At 37.3% G+C, this 16,673-nt stretch overlaps 1 protein-coding gene across 1 annotated transcript; it reads right to left on the reverse strand.

Annotated features, from left to right (window-relative positions):
- Positions 1–1,455: 1,455 nt before the first annotated feature.
- On the reverse strand, positions 1,456–16,167 carry LOC101254561 (outer envelope protein 80, chloroplastic-like). The gene is made up of 16 exons (XM_004250826.5): positions 15,408–16,167; positions 14,364–14,457; positions 14,117–14,199; positions 13,916–14,010; positions 13,762–13,831; positions 12,724–12,817; positions 6,074–6,158; positions 5,936–5,971; positions 5,146–5,299; positions 4,933–5,067; positions 3,821–3,891; positions 3,652–3,730; positions 3,448–3,563; positions 3,176–3,323; positions 2,600–2,669; positions 1,456–2,010 (listed from the first exon to the last, which is right to left on the reverse strand). The coding sequence occupies exons 1-16, from the start codon at positions 16,017–16,019 to the stop codon at positions 1,856–1,858; spliced, it is 2,097 nt and encodes a 698-aa protein (XP_004250874.1). The 5' UTR covers positions 16,020–16,167; the 3' UTR covers positions 1,456–1,855.
- Between the last annotated feature and the right edge of the window lie 506 nt (positions 16,168–16,673).

Consider the following 16,673-nt stretch of genomic DNA (forward strand, 5'->3'; position numbering starts at 1 on the left):
TAATGTATTATATTTTTGTTATAAATTTTTTGTCTATTTGATAAGATTGTATAAAGAATTGCAGCAATTTCGATAACTTTTACAACTTATGAAGTTTTTACATTTATGAGCAAAAAATACAATTTAAAAATTAAAATTGCATGTCCAAACAAAACTTCAACCCCATCTTATATGATTTCGATTACATATCACATGGTCAAACGGGCCCTTAAAACCAAAAAGTTAAAAGACATTTTAATACATTTTACGTGTCTTTAGCTGAAAACCACAAGATTAAAAATAAATTACTTTTGTTTTAGAAAAGTCATGATCAATATTTTTCACAGTAATTGTCATTGTTTGATTCATGATCTTGAAGGTCTTAACTTCAACAAACTTCTTCTATGAATTGAGGTCCATAAATTTTGCATATCCCAACATTCACTCCAAAATCTCACAAGTAAAATATTCACAACCAATTATTTCAATATATCATAAAACCTTAACCCTCTTGTTATTTCACTAATTTTTTTAGAGAATGGAGGTGATCTAGGCAATGGTTTAAGAGCCTTGGGTTCCTCCTTTAGCATAGTATATCAATCACTTGATCTTTTGGAAGAGTACTTTTGTTGAATATGATATCACTAATCTAGTATAGTTGAATATATATTCTCTTACTTTTTGAATTATTTGTTAAATCTAATTCAATACTTCTATTTGTTGTTGTTAACGGGGAATCATAACGACATGATTGATTGATTATGTAATTATTTAATTCAGACCTTATTTCGACTCAAGAAAAAGGAGTTTGATCAGTTACCACATCGTAAAAAGTATTTCTAATCCATTGAAGTCAAAAAGTTTATGTTTAATTGGTCAAACTATTTTTCTTAAGATAAGTTTTTTAAAAATAAACAATAACTTCCATGATAAAAATTACAATTAGAAAAACAAGCTTCATAAGTGTCTCACTTCTATGAAATTTTCAAAAGTTCACCTTCATATGTTAATAAATCATATATATATATATATATATATATATATGTTAATAAAACACATGAAAACGTTTGTATTATTATTTTTATACATTTAGTGCTTTATTTTCCTGTTGTTCAAAGGAATTTCAGAGAAAGAATCTAAATACTGGTTTGGGACAACTTTGTATGAAGATTTTCTAAATAGATAAAAAAACATAACGTTCAAGTTCTTTTGCTTTTTCTGAAGAAGTAAAAATGTAATCAAAGAAACCTAGTGCGTAAAGCAATTTGTAATGGTTTAATTTAGATTGGCCAGAATTGACATTTCATAGAAACAATAATTAAAAAAATGAAGAACTTCTAGTATACTATCTCTAATATGAAACTGTATTAGATTAAATTATTTAATTGCACCCTTAAGTGCATTTAAATCTAATAGGTAACACAACAGATTAAATTCAAAGTAATAATAATTCCAAGTAAGCCATTCAGGCCCAACTTACTAAAATAACATAATTAATTAAAATGAATAAACAACCATTTGATAAAAAAAAAACAAGTGTCCCTTTACGTAGTTTTAATAAGAAAAGTGGTCATTTTGACTTTGAACTCTCAGAAACAGCCTCTTCCTATCTCCGAGCACTCTACCCTCTCTAAACTCACTATGTGAGACTACACTGAGTATGTGGTTGTAAATTCTACAGACTTTTGAGCGTTTAATAGGTCATGCCCATAGTTTGAGGTGTGTAATGAAAATTTAGCCAAGTTAAAGGAGCCGCGAATCGGGCCTTGTAAACACTACATGCATGTTACATACAAACCCGTGAGAGATGTAAATGAATTAACCTAAGAAAGGAAACCAAAAGAATAAGATGATATAAATGTCCAAAGGAATAGTATCAGTTCCTTAGGCCAACCCCGAAGTGAAACCTCCCGGTCCGCTGGTCATTGAAGGCATACTCTAATCTTAGAGGTCCCAGTGGCGACTCTACGCGAATACCAACCCCACATCCATATCCACTTCCAGGTTTTAGCCTTGCTCCAGCAGGATCACCTAATAAGTAAAAACAACAATTAAATGGAAGGCTGCCAAAGTACAATGTAAAATCAGAGTTCGAAAAGGAAAAAAAAAAATGGCCTAGCTAGCATGCGGTTCAAAACTTGGTGGTGATGGGTTCACCCTATATACTCTCCACTTAAATACCAGCTTTTGTCTACAGCATGATTTGAACTTGCCATGTGTGTCCAACACATACATCACACGTTGTACTCTTACCACTAGGCCAAAGCCCGGGTAATTCCAGGGATCAAGATTTTGTCAATATAGTGCATTAGCATGACAGAACAACAAATTATGCAGAACATCCCCTTACAAGCAAAATTTACACTAACTTGAGTAGATTGCTTGTCAATAAAGCCTCAAGTCTAGTAAATAAATTTTACACTAAGATAAAATATATTTACAACAAGTATGCTCATGTTTATTCTACCAATTTGGTCGCAGTTAGACTACTTCTTCCGTTAAAAATGATTAAATGGTACGAACTCCAAATATTACCTTTCAATTGTGTGTGTGTGTGGGGGTGGGGGGGTGGGGGGGCACTAGCCAGAAAAGTAAACAATATCAGACCAGATATACATACCAGGAACACTTGGACCAGATCCAAGGTCTGTGCCATAATCAGCAAATACAGCCCCTTCTAGTGGCCCCATCTGCAAAATGTGGGAATATGATGAGGAAGATGATACACAGAAAAATCACGACAAAGACACTTATCAAAGAACTAATATATTGTGGAACCCAAGGATGAGACTTGATGGTCAATGAAGCTGGAAGAAAGACCATGGGAGAGTGGGGTCTATGGGATACTAGAGGCAAAAAAAATTGGTCATTTCCTCCTCATCTATCTCAACACTGGGGCAGTGAGTTATCTGGTAGTCGTGCTGGTGGAGTGGAAGGATGCAGGGCCTCGCGATGTAATCACGGTTAAGAATCCGCTGTCATCAACAACCGGGAGAGAGCGAGAGCTATAAAATTGTAGGGGAAGACAAAGAGCGGTGTTTTTGAAAACTAAAAGAACATTAGCAACAACCATCTTGGTTAGAGTCGAGATAGGACCAGCGCATCATTGGATGGATGAAAAATACAGCAAAACCCACCAATATCTAGAGAAACGAGTTCAACTATCAAACTATAGTTTCCAACAGCCTCCACTTACCAGAGGGAAGGAAATTTCTCCACAGCCAACTGCATAAGACCGGCCAGAGCCAACTGTGCCTTCTTCATATCCTCTTACACTATTGGTTCCACCAAGCACAAATGCTTCATGAGGCGGAAAATTACCGACCACATGACCACCAGAGAAGCTGCAAAGACTCACAATAGCCATCAATTTGAGTTACAGGAACTTTTTAAGAGATACACTTGAAGGAAGAAAAAACAAATTCAGCATCTTTCGAGCTAATCATCATAAAAGATGGGAGAATGTACCTTAGGAGAAGACGCATAGGACCTAATACCAATCCTTTTCTAGCACGAGCATTGACTCTGTTAAAAACTAGCCACTCTGACCACACAGGAAGTCCCTGATCCATGTTGAAAACAAACTGCAAAACAGCAGGGAGAAATAGTGAACGGGTGCATCAAGAACTACATTTACTAGACAAGGAATCTGGCAGAATATTAGGAACTGACCACTGAAGAACCAGGGTCGCCAGAACCAGTATAGACAGTCTCAAGTTTGGCAAGTAGCATATCATCATGAGTGTTGCCACTGCAGCAGTTAAGAAAGGAACACATTGCACACTTTCTTATGGTCAGATATACAACACGTTAGGCAGCATAAACCATCATCAATCTATACCTTGCAGTAAGTGGACTACTGTAGTAGTCCCTTATAATAGGATTCCCCTTGTCATCCCGAGCACCAGCCCGCTGAGAAATTCAAATAGGAAGGACAAGTAGCAAGAGCATTAAGAGAAATGGGAAACAAAAATATGTCAAGACGCTGGGAAGAATAATAAAACAACTCTCTTGATGTCCCAAGACTAGAAACAAAGAAAAGAGCCTTCATCCTCCATGGCACTCTTACAATACAATCTTTTCCTCAAAAGATATTCAAACTACTCATGTCTAGCTTCTGCTTGTTATAGCATAAATGACTCAAATTGTTTGAGATTGTTATCATTGCATCGCTAAGCACAAGTTATATTTATTTTTTATATAAAGCACATTTAATGTTTCTCTTTTTAGAAATGAATACTCCAAAGTACATGTATTAGGAACTCTTTGGTCCAGTTCAACGAAATTTTATTACACCCTACAAACCAATTTATGCAAAGGTGTTTGACCAGGCACAGGCAGAGAGTTTAAGAATGAATGGAAGATTTTCTTACTTGAGGTTTAAAATAAACCACAGACATTTGCTGACGCTATAATTCATCTCATTAAGGATAAATGAGAAGTTTAAAGTTAACTTGTTACTAAACATAGATAGGTGTCATTCTTTGTGGCACTGGCTATGAAGGAAAAAGTGCCACATAAATTGGGATGGAGGAAGTAATAACTAGGGATCGTAAATTCAAGAAAATTAATTACTAATAAACATATCCCAGAAATGCCATCTAAACAAGACTTGGGATTAAATCCTGCATACCACAAATTGCACGCTAGGACATCCTGTTGAAGTTGGAAGGACGGAAATGTCTATGCATATTGACACTAAGTACGTATCTTTTTAGGCCTTACCGGAACAACATTTGAGTTTCTCACAGGCAGAAACGGCCATTCTCCAGGATTAACCAATTCAACTCAATGTCAACCGGAGACTACTATATCAACTGTTATACTCTCCAAAAATCAATAACGATCTTTATCAGCATATTCCCTCTATAACCATGGAAACCATAGCCAAAAGTAAAATAATCATTTCAAGAGATGGCATAAATTATCTGAAGACATTAGTGTAAAAGCTACCTGAAATATGATTCCGGCTGTCCCATTCCACTTTGGCCTGAATGGCCGACTGTATTCAATCCCGGCCGTCACACGTCCAATCGTCAGGCTACCACCAGGGTGATTATGAACAAGTGTGCCAGGCGTCCTCGAATTCTAATCAAAATAGAAAGTTAGGCAGAAACGAGCTCTCAAGAACTGCCGTGATATTTACTGTAGGGAACTTTACATTACCTGTATCATAATTGACCTGGAAGTCCTCTTATCATCTCCTTCAATCCATGGATCTGTATAATTTATCCGAAAGATAGAGTCAATTTGCCCCCGCTCTAGTGACAAATTCAGCTTTTGATTTCTCCCGAAAAGATTCTTGTGGTATATCGCACAACTGAAATGGACGGACATAATGAACAGCATATCCTTGGGGAAGAAATTGAAAGTGATCCTTTCTTTCAGGGAAAATAATTCAAGGTGGAAATTTAGTGACATATCAACTATAATAGTTAAATGCTAATACTCAGCAGGTTGATTACTAGCAGTGATGTATCCGTAGGCTTTCTTTGAGAGAGCCATCCCCTTCGTAATGTCCTTCTCAGAAAAGCTATTTAGAGGTAGATCTGCAGCTTGTTAAATATTTGTAGAAGTACTCTCCAAGGGGTTAAGCTTTTTGTAAGTGCTTCTAAGTAGTCACCGTATATGCTGTTTTTTTCAGAACAGGAAGTCACTTTAAATCCATAATGGTTTATTGGGAAGTTGTCCCAAATGTTAACTCAACCTAATACAGAAAACTCTACACACTTAGCATATGTGCAGGATTCACCAGTACATCAACTAGATAAAGCACAGCCAGAGTATGTGCCGTTAAAAAATTCAAATTATCCATTTAGAAATGTAAATAACAAAGTGTTGAACAATCTTAAAGTAACATGGAAGAAAGCAAGCTTTAACCAATCAACCCCAACAAGATCTCCTAAAATTGAAAACAGATCTTAACACCACAGAGAATTTCATAATATTGCGATACCTGCCAATCAATCCAGCAAGGGGTCCACCTGTGATCCTAAAATTGAAATACATACCAGTAAACAACAGTGGAGACACCAAAAGGAACATAATAACAAAGTAGTTTTCCTAGAAAAATAGCTTCTAAAATATCACATACCCACTAGAAATTCCACCACCGGCAGAAATACCACCCCCGCTCTTGCGCTCGACAACATTCATAACTAAGTCTACCTTACCAGTGTCTGCAATATTGCAATATTACATCAGAAAGTTACTCTACAGAAAGAACAATAGTAGAACATACAGTAGACAGCCAAAAGGGTAAGGAGGAGCCTGCGCCAACCAAATTTTTGTTGTGCATACAGTCTCTTTTATATGATCGATATTTAAATATTTTATATAAAGCTTCTGCCTAACCACTATTCACCAAGCACAACCAAAGAAACCCACAAGCAAACAGCTTTTAGTTATCACTAAGTCTTTTAGGTGTACATTTCACAAAGCAAACATAGTTTGCCATAACTTCTAATGTCATCTCCAAGAACAAACCACTTTTTTCACAAATCAGTTTATTTTTTGTATTCATTCTTGGATGTAGTACATGATATATTTTCCCTCTTATTATTCGAATTTAGATTTAGACTTCAGTTTAAAAGTTACTTATTTAAATTAAGACGTTAGTTTTTAGCTCAAGTCCAAAAACTTAAACACCAACCAATACACCCACTGTAATCCAATAAGTGGGGTCTGGGGAGAGCAGCCTATGTGGGATAGAGAGAGGTTGTTTCTAGTAGACCCTCGGCTCAAAAAAGTGCAATTAAAGAAGGATAGAAAGGAAAATAACAACAGCAAAATAGCAAGATAAGCAATTATAATACTCGCTCCGTCCCCATTTCTGTGCCACTGTTTGACTTGGCACAAAAATTAAAAAAGAAAGACTCTTGAAAATTGGTGGTCAAAAACAAACCTTAGACATCTGTGTGGCTATAAATCATTTCATTAACGGTAAAACAGAATTTTAAAGTTAAGTTTCTCCAAATTATAGAAAGGTGATGTTCTTTCTGGGACAAACTAAAATGGGAAGTGTACCACATAAATTGGGACTGGAGGGAGTAATTAAAATTTAAAAACCGTTTTTCATGTTTCCAAAAGATAAAAGAAAGAAACTTTAGCAAGAGGGAACACATTCATTTGCCTCATAATACATCTCCCAAAAAGAAATTGGTGTAGGTCAGTAGTTTTCTTATCAAGTTATCAAGTGGATTTATATAAAGTAAATGTACCAGACATTAAACTCCAATTATTGATTGAAGGAGTCAATTAAGCCCTACACAGCATCCCCCCCCCCCAACATTCCCAAAGAAAAGAAAAAAATAAAGTGATCGTACCGTGGTTTCACGGTGCTTTCAATGCTTTTTGCTTAAGAGTTGTGTGTCTAGAGCCTTTTTGTAGTAGTTTTAACATATTCTATGTTTGTTTTGCAAGAAAGTTGTCCAGAATAAAAACGGAGAAGGCAGCTGAAAAATAGTGCAAAAAGACGACCTAAGAAAGCCATCGACGGCTCGTCGTTCAATCGACGGTCCGTAGGTGGTGACCGTCAACTGCAGTTCAGACTAATGGAGAAACTAGGGGAAATCTGACCAACTATGGAACTACGAAAGGGATCAACGGACCTTCGATTCATCGACAGACTGTACTGGCAAACCGTTGATTTACCCAACTAGTGGTGGTTGATGGGCAGCACCAAATATACAGCGACGTCAAGATATTGAATGAGAGGGGGGTGATGACCCGATTGGTGACAGTTGAGCGTCGGATTCTTACGGGGAGTTTGCACACTGTCCCCGAGGTGCATAGATTGTTTACCCGACACAAGTTAGAGTGGATGGCTCAGGGTCTGGGTACTTACAATGAGGAGATACTCACAGAGTTCTACGCTTCCTACGTGGCTACTCTCCGAGGTTCTATTGATAAGCGGGTCAACTTGCCAAACAGGACCCGCTCACCTACTCTCCACCAATTCTTATATGGCCCTACCACTAAGACACAATGCGCTCCCATGACTCTAGAATTCGACTACCGATGGGAGACTGTCAGAAGTGGCGTGTTTCAGAGGACAGCCGAGCTAAGGGAGAATATGAAAAAATGGCTAGCCCAGCATTTGGCTATTGAGGGTGAGAGTGCAAACTGGGTGTTAGACCCCCGAGGGTTGATTAAAAAGGCCAACCTCACCTTCACGACCGAGTTCTTCTGGTTGTTGGTCCGACATTGCCTATCGCCGACAAATGCGATAATATTCTTACTTGAGATAGGGCGGTGCTGGTAGCAGCCTTGGTGGCAGGATTGCAGATTGACTTTGTGAATCTGCTAATCACGGTGATCCATGAGAGGGCTTTCAAGACCTCTACTACTTACCCCTTCGCTTGTCTTATCTTCCATTTGTGCAGGAATGCTGGAGTGCCACTTTGGCACTGACGGTTGAAATCGATCTCATCAGAGATCAGGCCAATGTAGCCGCACCACGGAGAGGGTCCAGAGTTGAGTTGCAGGCGTTGAGTGAGAACTTAGCGGACACTGTGGAGTTAGTCCAAGGGGATGACCCTGCTACTTCAGAGCCAGTGGACACCACCCCGGCAGAGTTCGCCCATGCCGCTAGTCGAGCCCCTAGCTCATCCCGATCCACGCCGCCACCTGCAACACTTGTCCCTTAAGCGCGGGTCCAGAAATTAGAGGCCAAAATGGCCACCCTACTACATCATATGTAGCCTTAGATGCAAAAATCTATCGCTGAGGCTGAGGCCAGAATAAAAAAAAAAGGGTGGCCCAGCAGACTGAGCAAAAGATTCAGGCAGTTCACATGCGCCTTGACGACTTTGAGCTGCGGGTACTAGCACGACCAACCCCCACCATTGACCTTACTACTCTTCAGGCAGTGATTGCTAGTTTGAGGGCTGATAAGAGAGCGGAGCCCGAGAGTGCCCATCAAGCTAGCGGAGGACACGGTGCTTTACACCTTGTTCAAAATCCCCGCTGAGCCGCAGTCTGAGCCACGTGGTCATGCCAAGAGGCACCGTTCTAACCGCACTACTGAGACAAGAGATGATGCCCGTGCAATGATGAAAGAGAAGACGGACCTTGAGGCTGCGACGAGAGCTTCTTTGATAGATGAGGAGGCCCGTCAAATGAGGGCACGAGAGATGGTTGTTGGGGCGTCTAGTTCCATACCAGTGACCGGTGAGATGAGCACCACTAAGGGTGCGGAGATTGATGTGTGCACCACTGAGAGTGACCCAAGTACTGTTGCTGCAGGTTCCGAGAAATCAAACCCGCCCACTTGTTGAGAGATCGTCGGCAGTATGCACCTCAGGTTTGCTTCACCTACCGTGATCCTAAAGTCTAATGTGGTGAACTTAAGCAGTTAAAATAAGGGCAAGCCTATGGCGACAAGTACAACCTATGTATGAACTTGTTTTCGAGCGTGAGTGTTGGATAAAGATCCTTGTACTCAAACTAAAAATCACTGTGCGAAAAATAAGGATTTCTTTTGAAGTGAGGGCACTAGTTGCAATGTCGGAAAGTTGGTACATTGATGAGAGGCAAAACAGTAGAAGTGTTTGTGCATGGTGAGTTTGTTCTAATGGTGTGATCAGCATGAGTTAGCTTGTTTAAACCTGAGAGCGTAATCATGCACTAAATCAAAGAAAGAGTCGGGATTGATAGCCATGTGACTGTGAAAGCTTAAAAGAGTATACTTTTGTACAAGTGTGGTTTTGAGTCATAGTGTGTCTCGCTTGAGGACAAATAACGAATTTAAGTTGAGGGTGTTGATGTACCGTGGTTTCACGGTGCTTTCAATGCTTTTTGCTTAAGAGTTGTATGTGTCTAGAGACTTTTTGTAGTAGTTTTAACATATTTTATGTTTGTTTTGCTGGAAAGTTGTCCAGAATAAAAAACGAAGAAGGCAGTTGGAAAATAGTGCAGAAAGACAACCTACAAACGCCATCGTTTAAGCGACAGTCCATAGGTGGTGACAGTCGATTGCAGTTCAGACTGATGGAGGAACTTGGGAAAATCAGACAAAGTGTGGAACTACGGAAGGGATCAGCAGTCCGTCGATTCATCGACGATCCGTTGTACTGGCAAACCGTTGATTTGATCAGAGATAGTTCCAGTACCGGAAGTTGGAGAAATTCTAAGGATGGAGCAACAGAGGGCATCGACAAACCGTAGGTGCATCGACGGACCGTGTTGTTGGTCCGTTGATTGATTTAGAGAAAGTACCATCTGAAGGAGAGAAAAATATTCTAAGTCTGAACTGACGGAGGCAATCGACGAACCGTCGTTCCATTGACAGTCCATTAGTAGGGGTCGTCGATCAACGCCGCGTTTTTGGACAAACTTTCCTTATTTCAATTTCCTTTAATTTAGAACAATGTTTTCTATAAATGGGGATTAAAATCTCCTTTTTGGGGGTTTGACATTATTATTATTGTTCTAAACTTTGGCAATAATTCAATTTCTAGATTTGGTTTGAAGATTTGTCTTGCAATTTCATGTTGATTTTTTGGTGTTTATTCTTATTTTTGAAGTAAGTTTATGATTTCTCCCTTAGAAATTATGAATTGTGATCTTGCTTGCATGGGTAACTAGATCCACAACTAGGGTTGTGGGAACCATGGGTAATTAACAAAGTAAACCTAGCAAATAAGCAATTTTCAAATAGGTTCTTGCATGTATTGATAATTCTTTCGTTTTAGAAGTCTTTTTGACGGTGCCCAACATTAGAACTTGTCTTGTTCCTATTTGTCGGACCAAAGAGGTAGTAATAGGAAAAGAATTATCAACATAGATTTAGTGGGATACTATCTAATAGGCTAGTGTCGATTGGTGCGAAGTAATAACTAAGTCACACATCGATTATGATGTCTAATATAAAGTAAAGGTAATGATTAGTAAATTATACACACGTAGCCGGACCAAGGTATGGAGTGAAATTTTTCTAGATATGAGCCCAAGGATTTAGAGATACATAACTTACCAATTTACATGCAAAACACTAGGGAAGAATTGTTATTGCTAGGGATAAGGCGTTATGAACCTATGGGGAACACATATACCCTAGTTAGTCTCACAACTTGATAAAAAACTCAGTTTTTACTTTTGTTCACTTGTTAACTTAGAAGTGTTTAAGAAACTTGTTTTTAAAAAAAAAAAAATTACTTGTTTTCGGAAAGACCTTGGCTAAATAGACATAATTGTACATGGAAGTTAAGTCTAAACCATTTTACTCGTGGGATCGACCCCAATCTACTAGTTGGGTTCTCTACTTGATTACGACCGCTTATACTTCTTTAGGGAGGTACAATTACAGCCTATCATCAAGCATTGAAGACATCTCTATTTTACAATAGCAAAATGTTCTTTCTTTCCATCAAAACGCCTACAATTTCTCTCTAGCCATATAACCCAAATCCAAATTATACAAAGGGGATGTAGACCTAATGTTTTGTTGGTTTATTTACTTTCCTAACGGAAAAGGGTAAGACGTCCTTAACATATCATAGATGGTTCAAATATGCCCTCCTTCCACCTACAAGATCAAAAATGCCCTCAGGGTTTTTTCTTAGATCTAAAAATACCCTTTTTAAGTACACATGATATGGCAATGGTGACATGGATTTTGGACCCATTTCAAACGAACTGACCCATCACCCTACTATTCTAAAAATCCAAGACCCATAATAACCTAATGCTAAAACTACATAGTCCAATTATTTTTGTTTCTTGTACCATTTAGGCTCTCACTTTGTTCTTCTATCTTTTTCCTTCAACTGTTTTTCTTCTTTCTTCCAATTAGATTCTTAAATTACCCTCTTCTGTCTTCTGCGTCTCTTCCTGTTATATTCAGAAAAAAAGAACTATAATGTCCAAAGAATCAACTTATTCTCAAGGTCAAGGCTTGTTGTGTAGATGTCTTTGCGAATTGTTTGTCAATCCTTTCACGGCATGGACTCCGATGAATGCCGGACGCAGATTCTTGTGATTTGTTCATAGAAGTTTGAATATTTTAACAGATACCCAAATATTCCGGAGGCAAAATATTACCTTAGTTGAAGAGTAATAGAAACAAACGAGTGAAGAATTGAAGGAAGAAATGGTATTTATCCGAAGAACATAAGCAGTCGTTGATGTAATTTGTAACCCAAAATCCTTAATCCTACAGATGCTATAAATAGGTTAAAACATCACTGTAAAATGATGTAGAAAGACAGACTAGGTTAATTTTAAAACGGGTTACTTGATGGGTTTGGGTTTTGTATTGAGAAACGGCCAGGTCATTGGATTGGGTTTAAAAATCTATGTGAACCAACAAGATTAAGCCATTTGTTTAATTAAATGACTCATCAAATGGCCATGTCAATCTGCTGTTAAAAAAGACATTTTTAGACCTAAAACGAATTGAGGGTGGTTTTGATCTGATAGATGGAAGAAAGGTACTTTTTAACCATTTATGATATGTTAAGGCCATTTTGACCCTAATCCGTTTTCCTAATAAAGATTTTCCCTGGTTTCCTTAACTATTTCTTCCTTGCAGTGCCTGCAAACACCATATATTTACAACTTCATAATTTTCCCGATACTATCGTGCCATTTCACCCTTGATTTCTGTCATATAATCCACCCCACCCCACCCCCATATCCAAAAGAAAACATCCCTGCGAGCCCAAGTTATAACAAAGCTAAAAATGCATTATGAACAAGGAGAAGTGCAACAAGAGATAGTTGAAACCATCTTCACTTAAGCACCTCCAGCAGGTTGGGGAATAATGCTAACATCTTCCATAATGCCCATAGCTAAGACAGTATCCACATCTCTTTTCCCTTGAAGCATGCTGTAAACCTAAACAAGAGAAATGACATTTGACATTCAAACAAGCACATAGTGGATTTCCCAGGAAGAAATATGGCATATAATTTGAAAAAATTCAATGGAATTGCAAAACCAGCAATTTCAGTTATGCCAATTCACAATTAAGAAGTTATACAAGCAGTTAAGTGTAAGTTAGACTATTTTGGTAATTTAATACACTGTTTTAACCTGTCAAGGAGAAACCAATGATTAAGGGCTGTTGCAATAAACAAAAAGAAAACCAATGTAAACTTTGTGACTTCTGTTGAAATTATGAAAAAATAAACTACAAAAAGCAAGGGCTTTATGTTGTACAGCAGGCACAAATAAGCAGAAGTTGGAAAAGAAACGGACAGAAGGAGGGTCTGTGCTAAGCAACTATTTCTCTGTTTACACTTCCAAATTAATTAAATTGCGGGTCAATCAATTTTGCAGCAAAAAAAAAAAGGATAGCACCTTCCAACAATTTCACACAATCACAGCAACAACATACTCTGTGCAAACCTTACCCTACGTTTGTAGAGTAGCGAAGTTGTTTTCAATAGACAATTTCACACAATCAGAAGGTGCAAATTGGTAAGGGAAAGAAGGCATATAATTTTTAAAGCATTATTTTTTTCTTCCTACGTACGTCCAGATACTGCAATTACCAGCTAATAGCTACAGGATGAACATTCTACTAAAGCTACAGGTTCTGCAGAATGAGAGGACACAAAACAAACAAACAAAAAAGAAAAACATAATAGGAAATTCACTACTCTTAACATACTTTACCTACTTTAGTTCACTACTCTTACATACTTTAACCTATATATAGAATCACAACACTACTAAGAATGTGTTTCAAATTGTTAAAGTTTCAGGTATTACAAGATGTATATTAGAACAAAAAATAAAAATCAATGTTAGCATAGAATAGACTTGTTCAATTATACCTGTCCTTTCTTTGTAGTAAGCTGCCGCAGTATAGTTTCGGGCCTTGTTTTCCCTACAGTTGGCTCACCACTGAGACATGCAAGCAAGTGTAAGAAATTACTAAGAATTATTGCATTCACTAAAAAAATAGGTAGAAGGAATTAGGGTTCTTACGTCTTATCAAGGAAACGGATGGTTATGTTATTCACCTCTGCTTCAGAAACTTCTAGCCTAATCATACCTCCAGAGAGCATCTCTATACCCGATACCTATAGGACAAGATAACTCTAACTCAGATTTCCCAAATCACAATGTACGGTATTCAAAACGAAAATAAATAATAACAGGTTGCATATGTCATAAATAAGTGCTAACCGCTCCAAAAAGACCCCGCTCCATGTACCAACCATTTATAGAGCTTATTATTTCATCTAACCGCTTGATATTAACGATTTTTCCTGCATTCCTTGACACCAAAGTAAGTGCAGGATGGGGTACTTACCAGAATGTAAAATATACACTTTATAAAATATTCTTGAAAGAAAAAAATAAAAAGCAGAAGCTCATGAATATGTAAAGAAATGACAACAGGGTGTATAGAGAGAGTATAAGGAAGGTGTACCATATCCATCTCGAAAAGAATCCTCTATAAACCTTGCTGGAAGCACGCTTGCTCCTTCACATACCAAACCATGGAACTCTTGATTTGGTTCTACCTTATGCCAAAACGTAATGATATAAGCAATTAAACATGGCAAGAAATGAGGAAATAATACATTTTTGTTTTATCATCACAACCACTTTTGACTGCAGGGAATACTTTGAAATTTTCTAATTTGATAATACGATCTTTATTTGCTTATTGGAAAGAACTCTTTAGATCTGATTGAACTTTTATCCATGTCAAATACTGGCTGCTGTTGTTGAAATTTCAATTAATAATGTGAAATAACACTATTTGAAATTACTACCTTTTCCACCTATGCAGACACAAAAATCTATATCCCAATTTGTTTTTCCTTTTTAGCTAATCATTCTGAAGCTTAAGTAGTACTTAGAAACTAATACAACAAAATACTTCGACTTGGGGTCGGCTATATTCCCCTCGATTTGGACAAATATCATTCTAATAACCATAAGAGATCCTTAGGCAGGTTAAAATTTGCAGGTATTATTATTTCACCTTCTACCAGCATAAAATAAATACACAAATTCCCTTTTAATTTATACATTTAATAGTTCATATCTCTAAATTGCAAACCAAACATGTTATTAATTTTATACATGGATAACTAACTTCCTGACTAGCTACCAAGCATGGTACATATAAACAACTAAGCTACAGAGTATAATTAATTATCTTGTAATATCTAACTTAGCCATAGTTAGTTATAGCAGTGTAGTAGTTTGTTAATATAGCAGTTAGTTAGGTAGGTAGAATCATCTCAATCACGTGTATATAATCCTACACACATAAATGAAATGTAAGATAATACAACTCCCATAACTGTTTTCTTTCAATTGCCATTCATGGCTTCTCTGCTTCAGTTCAGTTGAGTATTCACCATTGTTGTGAGTTTTGATAGTACAACTTATTCAGAAATTAATTCATGAATAAACTTACCCCTTTACCAAACGAGCTTACTATGTGCGGAAAGAAATGTACCTGGAATACCAAGCGAATACCATCTCTAGTATCCACAGCAACAGGCATGCAAGAGCAAAAGTAACCACTAGCAACAATCCTATGCACATCCTCTTGCACCTCTCGCACAGTAAGTGCAGAATTAGGTCGACATGCTTTGAGTGCATTCAACGCCTCACTCTCCAAATCCTTCCGTTCAAGTTCTTCACCATCCTTGTTTCTCACTAATACTTCACTAATAAGAACTCTCTCCTCATTCCCACTCCCTGTTTTCGGGCCCGACAACGGAGTCCCATCCAAGTTGCTCTGAGCTAATGCTATTGATGCACAGCAAAGAAGAGGAGTATTTGATAAACTCCATGAGAATGGGTTAATGTTTCTGGGTTTACTTAGAAATTGCAGAATAGCATTTTGTGGGTTGAACTTTTGATGAAATGGGTGTGTGAATTTGGATAAATTTTGTGAAATTCCACCATTTCGATGAAAAGGGTGTTGGAACTTGGGAAAATTTTGCAGAATTAAGTGTAGATTGGTGAAGAATGGGTTTAGGGTATGGTGGTGTAGAGTAAGGGGAGTGAATTGAGGAAGTTTGATAGAAGATGAAGTGAAGCGTACGTCTTCGTTTTGGTGCATAGTTGAATGTTACAGTAGTTCACTAGGGTTTTAGGGTTTGAAGAAGAGAGTGATGCTTGCACTCCCTAACATGAAATTATTTTGGTTGAAAAGCATTTCTTCCTTCCTTTCTTCTTCTGTTAACTTTCACTAGGAAGTTTTCACCACCTTCTTTTCTTTTTCTTTTAAGTATATATATTTTTTTTAACGGCTTTCGAATTTACAATCTCAAAATTGAAGGCGAGAAAATTAATGTAGAATTAAAGATTTTTATATTTGTTTAGTAAAGTAGTTAAATGTGCAATTATAATATCACTTTAGTAGAGTATTTAGTTCTTTAGTCCTACTCTTAAGTGTTGATGGTAAAATTTAGAGAGTTGATAATATTTGAATTTGATCAAACTTTTGTCATATTTTTTGAACATGTGACATTTTCTCGCTTGTCTTGAGTCCGATAGGAAAGTTAAGTCATCTTGATAGATGGCTTGAATTTTGTTTCAAGATGAAATGAACCTTAGACTTAAATTTTTTTCTTAAATAAAAAGTCTACACAATTAGGCAAACATACATTCTAAAAGAGTGATGAAACAAAAATTTTATATCTTAATTGATTGTTATGTTTGGAGTAACTCATCTCATTATTTATACACTGTAAGATTTAATTGAAGTCCAGTT

This window comes from Solanum lycopersicum, chromosome 11 (assembly GCF_036512215.1).
Source record: "Solanum lycopersicum chromosome 11, SLM_r2.1".
NCBI classification, from domain to species: domain Eukaryota; kingdom Viridiplantae; phylum Streptophyta; class Magnoliopsida; order Solanales; family Solanaceae; genus Solanum; species Solanum lycopersicum.

Excerpts from the sequence above, each read along its gene's own strand:
- LOC101254561 (XM_004250826.5), bottom strand. The coding sequence starts at position 16,019 with ATGCACCAAAACGAAGACGTACGCTTCACTTCATCTTCTATCAAACTT. Across the intron at positions 13,832-13,915 it reads ATCCGTTTCCTTGATAAGAC|TGGTGAGCCAACTGTAGGGA; the intron begins GTAAGAACCCTA and ends TGCATGTCTCAG. Across the intron at positions 2,670-3,175 it reads GAGAAATTTCCTTCCCTCTG|ATGGGGCCACTAGAAGGGGC; the intron begins GTAAGTGGAGGC and ends CACATTTTGCAG.